General features: G+C 34.9%; 1 protein-coding gene across 1 annotated transcript; it reads left to right on the top strand.

The window, feature by feature from the left end:
- Positions 1–817: 817 nt before the first annotated feature.
- Positions 818–7,183, top strand: LOC114743564 (uncharacterized). Its single transcript, XM_028931773.1, has 4 exons — positions 818–1,319; positions 1,426–1,586; positions 1,669–2,400; positions 6,900–7,183. The coding sequence occupies exons 1-4, from the start codon at positions 818–820 to the stop codon at positions 6,978–6,980; spliced, it is 1,476 nt and encodes a 491-aa protein (XP_028787606.1). The 3' UTR covers positions 6,981–7,183.
- The last annotated feature ends 313 nt before the right edge of the window (positions 7,184–7,496 follow it).

Raw genomic sequence — 7,496 nt, 5'->3', positions numbered from 1 at the left:
AAAAAGTATAATTTTTTTCCAAAAATACCCTCATTAATAAGGAGAGAGAGTATGAGAGAGAACAATTAAATTATTCAAAGAAAGAGAAGTGGGAGGGAGAGAGAGTGTGAGTTGGAGATAATAAATATGGGTAAAATAGTAAATCAACACAAAAAAGTAAAGACAACTTGTAAGTGTCTCTTATATATAGGAACATGCCATAAGCATCAAATGTCTCTTATAATAAAGAACGGAGGGAGTATTATATTCTCTAACCACACATGACCATGTATAACACATGACTAGGTGTAATTAAAGAACTTGGTTTAATAGATACAAGTAATTTGATCTAAATATTGTCCTCTATATATATATATATATGTATGTACATCATAATTTATCTCATGTTTTTGGTGATTTTATTTTTCTTCAATTATTGTAATTATATCCTGTACTTGATTGCGACCTTGAAAATTCCGGAGAAGAGCCAAAGAGGCGACGATGGGCAGAAAAGGCATTTAACGAAAAATCTTAACTTCGCAAGGAAGGCGAGAACTTTTTGACTTCCAAAGAGCGGAGGCCTTTACCTTGGCAATGAAGGGGGAGTCGCAAAGTCTTCGTCATATCCTTAGTTTCCAATAATTGAAGAGCCCTTGTTCGTAACCACAACCTCCACAACGAGAGCCACTCTCTAATACAGGTACTATATATCTTCTTGCTTGCTATATATATATATATAAATACATATTATATATATATTTCAATTTCAAATAGGTTACGTCCTCATTGCAGTTTCTGAAACATTTGCTGGATCTGGTGGGTTAGTAATTTAGCTCCCATGGATTCAACTGCAACACCGGATCCAATTTTATTGAGAGTTGTTGTAAACAAAAAGAAAAACAGAGTCCTCTATGCTGAAGCAGAGAAGGATTTTGTAGATATTCTTTTAAGCTTCTTGACACTGCCACTAGGCACTATTGCGAGACTTGTGAGTAAGGATTCAAACACGAAGCCCTGTCAATTCGGATGCATAAGCTCGCTGTATGCAAGTGTGTGTAATCTGGATCCCAAGTATTTGAATTCAGAGACATGCAAGCAAATGCTGCTTCAGCCAAGGAACTCCATGGAACGTTATAATCAGAAACTCAAACTCAGCATTGACGATACTGATCCAATCAAGTATTATGCTTGTGACTCTTGTTTTTATGAAGATGGTTCTCTGGTGAGCAGTTCCGAGAATATGAAATGCGAATGTGGGGGGCATTCTACATTCCTTCTGACGCCTTGCAAATCGTTGTTATGCAGTGGATCCGATCAAAACGAAACTCGTGATACTGGAGGTAATAGTATCTTTTGCAAAGCATTTTATGATTTTGTTATCCTTAAACAATCCATATTTGATTCGACTGTTAATATTACTTCTTTCATACTTGGTCCAAAATGCAGATGATACATTGGAAGGCTATGTAAAGGAGACTGCATCTTTTGTTATTGCTGAGGATCTAAATGTAACTCCTGCTGATTTGAATACAATATTGCGTCTGCTAAAGAATCTACGCTCTAAAGATCCACCCCAGGAATTCACCGCGGTTCTTGGTTCAAATGAGGTTATCTTCTGGAAACATTAATTTTTTGCTATGATGGATCGTATTGTCTCTCATTATCTGATGCTTAATTATGTTTTGGTAGATTTTGGACCTGCTCAAGCGCATGTTGACCTCGACCACAGCACTCACAGATTTATTGTTAAGGAAGGAACACAGCCTTGTGAATTCCGAAACTCCATTCAAGATAACTGACGAGAGAAGAGGTAGAGAGAGCACTGGGACGATGAAGATGAAGGTATTGATCTCAAAATCAAAGTCTAAGATATTGTTTGCTCAAGTTGAGGAAGATTTCGTGGACCAGCTTCTTAGTTTCTTGACATTCCCACTAGGAGCTGTAGAGAGAGTTTTAGAAGGAAACTCTGGGTTGGTGTGTGTCGACAAATTATATACCAGCTTGAACAACTTCGATTCAACCGCAGACTTCAAGTTAGAGAAGATGAAAAACATGTTGGCCAACCTCAAGGTGGCACCATATTTTAAGGTGAATGACCAAATGTTACCTATCGATGAATTGAAGTGTCCGTCAGAGTTAAGCTATTGTTACAGCCGATTGGATCGTTCATATTATTTGACTGCCGATGAAAGGTTGTATAGTAAACCTGCTGCGAGAGGACTAAGAATGTGTGACCCTAAGTCTCCAATAATGGAGGAAAATTCAGGGAATGGATATGCAAAGAGTAGAACCAAGTTCATGGTTGCCGATGACTTGTCTGTGGAACCCTTTTCATCTCACCATGTTTTATCATCTTTAGCTAAATTCAAGGTGCATCACCATGACTTGGAAGAAAGAACAATCTGCATTGGGGCACAAGAGGTACGTATCTTCTAATCTTTGACGTCGTATCGCCAATCAAATTAAATCCCCTGTGCAGTTATATTCTGATTTTTAGACACAGAACAAAGGAGATGATGCAAATTAGAATTTAAACGGTTTTTTTTTTTTTTTTTGTGTGGTTATTTTCACTTTGTTATATCAGACTCATGTGTATTGCAGGTTCTGAGCATCCTGAAAGCTTCTTTGGTCTCAACATCAGCCTTGACAATTGGTCTGAGCTTTTTTGACAAATACTAAAAAGTTAGTACTACTACACAATAAAGAAGAGAAGTGAAACAAAGACGACGGAAAGCAGAAATATGATTGTTGCCGAAATGGAAGCCTGAGAGCAACGTGGCTGCTGACTAGTGATCAGTTTCTTGATTTAATTTCACATGGTGGCCTTGATGTTTTGTACTGTTTTGAAGAAGTGTGATGGCTTTTGATTGAATAGATAATTTTATGATGGTGGTCATATTTTTCAGTTTTTGTTAAATCAAAATTGAAAAATATGTTTCTGTTAAATCAAGGGGAGTTGAAGCAAGCTGGATTTGTTCCACTTCTCATTTTTTGATTTCAAACTTAATTACCCTCTCCGCTCTTTTTTATTAACTACTTTTTTAGGACTAAGGAAATCAATTAAAATTAGCAAAATATTAAAGAAATTTACAACATTTTAAATTTAACTTTTAATGGTTATAGCTTATTGGGAGAAAGAACGAAAAAGCCACATTCTCGTCAATAATCAACAAGACAAAGGATTTTCTTAAAACTGGAATAAAATGAAGTTTAATCTCTTAAGATCTTTTGAAAAGAAAATCAATTTCAATTGATGCATGATTATTTTTACTATACCAAAATAAGAGTAAACTGCTCTTCACCCTTTCACAAAATGAATCATGATGTGTTTACAACATATAGTTGTTCAGAAAGATTTCAGTACAATACTTATAGAATTATTCGCATCTAGTTGCCGTTCTAATAACTTTATAATATTGTAGGATAATATATTTTCAATCCTCAATATATACGGTCCAATGTTTTGCCCAAAAAAATTATATACGGTCCAATGGGGATTATAAATAATTAAATATAAGCCCATGTATGGTACCGTTTGTTGAGACAAGGCAAGGCCTGTGGATAAGAGCAGGCCCCAGCAACACCAAACACCAAGCAACAGGATCATAAAACTGGTACCAACAAGAGTTAATCTAACTGGTAAGAAGTTGGCTAATAATTCACAAGATCATGAATTTAAATCCTGCTATTGATGTAAGAACTTTGTTAGTAGACACTCTGTAATGAACTCTATAAGTGCTTTCTGAGCTTGAAGTATGCATGGGTCCTGGTAACTGGTAAGCCCTCGGATTCCAACTTATCTAAATTTTCTTGTACCAAAAAATACACTGAGGTCTCAACAACTAGTAAGTCTCAATGACAAAGTTGTGATTTATAATCTTAAAGCTTATCATTTTTAGAAGTTTTTAGTAATTATGTTTTTTATTTAGGACTTTACAGTAATTCTCCTGACTCTTAATGTTGGAATCCAGTCGTGTCAGATAAGTATATAAAAAAAATTGTAACCAATGATATTATGATTTATATAAACAATGCGGTTTTTCTCATGTTTTATGCAACACTGTGGATACAAGACTAATAGGGTTTGTTCTCTGGCACATGTCTGTATAAAACAAGGTTGTATAATGAATTTAATATTACTATATGTTGCGTTCATACGTATAGGATATGTTCTAGTAAGATTTTCTTTTGAATTTAGGGTATAATTTTTAAAACAAAATGTAAGATAATTTTCTTATTAATATAATTATGGCTATATTAATGAATTTCTAAAAAAACTTATCAGAAAAACAATGATGAGTGACTTTTATGTCTTATAAGATCAGCGAGCACAACTTAAAAAATAAAGACATGTATTTATTTTAATTATATATTTTTATGTGTGATTAAAAAATTTTAATATAACGGATATAAGAATTTGATCTAAGTACTGTCTTATATACTACCTCCAGTTCTTAATATAAGATCCTGTTTGACTTTTATTTTGGTCATAAATATAATACTCCAATATACTTTGTCTCTCATATTTATACTTTTTTTTTGAAGTAGTCCTTCTAACAATGATAGTTCTAGTCAATACATTTGATTAACAAGTATATTTTAGGAAAGACAACACCTATTTAAGACAAATAACTAGCTTAACTTTTTTTTTTACCAGAAATAACTAACTCAACTTACTTCCTTAATATCTTCAAATTAGCCAACTGATTCTTATAATTAGGACCGGAAGTAGTATATTATAATTTATTTCATGTTTCAGGTGATTTTATTTTTCTTCAATTATTGTAATTACATGCTGTACTTGATTGCGACCCTGAAAATTAAGGAGAAGAGCCAAAGAGGCTAAGATGGGCAGAAAAGGTATTTAACAAAAATTCTTAACTTAGCAAGGAAGGAAACAACTTTTTGACCTCCAAAAGAGTGCAGGCTTTTACCTTGCCAATGAAGGAGTAGCAGCAAAGTCTTCGTCATATCCTTAGTTCGTCATATCCTTAGTTTCCAATAATTCAAGAGCCCTTGTTCGTAGCCACAACCTCCATAACGAGGGCCACTCTCTAATACAGGTACTATACATCTTCTTGCTTGCTTTATATATATTTCAATTTCAAATTCAAATAGGTTATGTCCTCGTTGCGGTTTCTGAAACATCTGCTGGATTTTGGTGGGTTAGTAATATTGCTCCCATGGATTCAACTGCGACACCGGAGCAAATTTCATTGAGAGTTGTTGTGAAAAAAAGGAAAAACAGAGTCCTCTATGCTGAAGCAGGGAAGGATTTTGTAGATATTCTTTTAAGCTTCTTGACCCTGCCACTGGGCACTATTGCCAGACTTGTGAGTAAGGATTCAAACACGAAGCCCTGTCAATTCGGATGCATAAGCTCGCTGTATGCAAGTGTGTGTAATCTGGATCCCAAGTATTTGAATTCAGAGACATGCAAGCAAATGCTGCTTCAGCCAAGGAACCCAATGGAGCGTTATAATCAGAAACTCAAACTCAACATTGACGATACTGATCCAACCAAGTATTATGCTTGTGACTCTTGTTTTTATGAAGATGGTTCTCTGGTGAGCAGTTCGGAGAATTTGAAATGCGAATGTGGGGGGCATTCTACATTCCTTCTGACTGCTTGCAAATCGTTGTTATGCAGTGGATCCGATCAAAACGAAATTCGTGATACTAGAGGTAATAATATCTTTTGCAAAGCATTTTATAGTTTTGTTATTCTCATTAAACAAACCATATTTGATTCGACAGTTGATATTGCTTCTTTCATACATTGGAAGGCTATGTAAAGGAGACTGCATTTTTTCTTATTGCTGAGGATCTAAACATAATTCCTGCTGATTTGAAGACAATATTGTGTCTGCTAAAGAATCTACACTCTAAAGATCCACCCCAGGAATCCACTGTGGTTCTTGGTTCAAATGAGGTTATCTTCTGGAAACATTAATTTTTCGCTGTGATGGATCTTATTATCTCTCATCATCTGATGCTTTATTATATTTCTGAAGATTTTGGACCTACTCAAGTGCTTGTTGATGTCGAAGACGGCACTCACCGATTTATTGTTAGGGAAGGAGCACAACCTTGTGGATTCCGAAACCTCGTTCAAGACAACTGACGAGAGAAGAAGCAGAGAGAGCACCCGAACGATGAAGATGAAGGTATTGATATCAAAATCAAAGTCTAAGATATTGTTTGCTCAAGTTGAGGAAGATTTCGTGGACCAGCTTCTTAGTTTCTTGACATTCCCACTAGGAGCTGTAGAGAGAGTTTTGGAAGGAAACTCTGGGTTGGTGTGTGTGGACAAATTATATAACAGTTTGAACAACTTCGATTCAACCGGAGACTTCAAGTCAGATAAGATGACAAACATGTTGACCGACCTCAAGGTGGCACCATATTTTAAAGTGAATGACCAGTTGTTACCTATCGATGAACTCAAGTGTCCGTCAGAGTTGAGTTATTGTTATAGCAAATTGGTTCGTTCATATTATTTGACTTCCGGTAAAACGTTGTTTAGTAAACCTGTTGCGAGAGGACTAAGAATGTGTGACCCTAAATCTCCAATAATGGAGGAAAAGTCAGGCAATGGATATGCAAAGAGTAGAACCAAGTTCATGGTTGCCGATGACCTGTCTGTGAAACCCTTTTCATCTCACCATGTTTTGTCATCTTTAGCTAAATTCAAGGTGCATCACCATGACTTGGAAGAAAGGACAATCTGCGTTGGGGCACAAGAGGTACGTATTTTGTAATCTTTGACGTAGTATCGCCAATCAAATTAAATCCCCTATGCAGTTATATTCTGATTTTTAGACAGAGAAGAAAGGAGATGATGCAAATTAGAAGTTAAATGGTTTTTTTTTTATTTTGGCTGTTTTTACTTCGCTATATCAGACTCATGTGTATTGCAGGTTCTGAGCATCCTGAAAGCTTCCTTGGTGTCAACATCAGCTTTGAGAATTGGTCTGAACTTTTTTGACAAATACTACTAAAGAAGAGCTATTGAGCATTAAAGAAGAGAGGTGAAACAGAGACGCAAAGCAGAAATGTAATTGTTGCCTAAATGGAAGCCTGAGAGCAACGTGGCTATACTGACTGGTGATCAATTTCTTGATTTGCTTTCATCCGTTGGCCTTGATGTTTTGTTTTGAAGATGTGTGATGTCTTGTGATTAATCGAATAGATAATTATATGATGGTGGTTTGGTGCAGAGCTTATCAAGTAACCATATTTTTCAGTTTTTGCAAAATCATAATTGCAAATTGACTTTCTAAATACTATTTTAGTTTTTAATATAATAGTTAATTGACTCATTTAAGTTAATTTAGAAAATTAGTTTCGTTATTATTTGTAATAAATAAATTTTGTCTTCTCTGAAATACTTTTGATAATCATGTGTATTAATTAGAATTATTATGAAATTTTTAACATATACAATTACTATAAAAACTATTTTAGAAAAAATAGGTAAATATGAGAAACAAAGTAGATTGGAACTTTCATGCACC

The sequence above is a fragment of the Neltuma alba genome, unplaced genomic scaffold (assembly GCF_004799145.2).
Source record: "Neltuma alba isolate B1F8T4 unplaced genomic scaffold, ASM479914v2 tig00004054_pilon, whole genome shotgun sequence".
In the NCBI taxonomy this organism is placed as follows: Eukaryota; Viridiplantae; Streptophyta; class Magnoliopsida; order Fabales; family Fabaceae; genus Neltuma; species Neltuma alba.
This window is presented reverse-complemented; position numbering and strand designations above follow the sequence as displayed.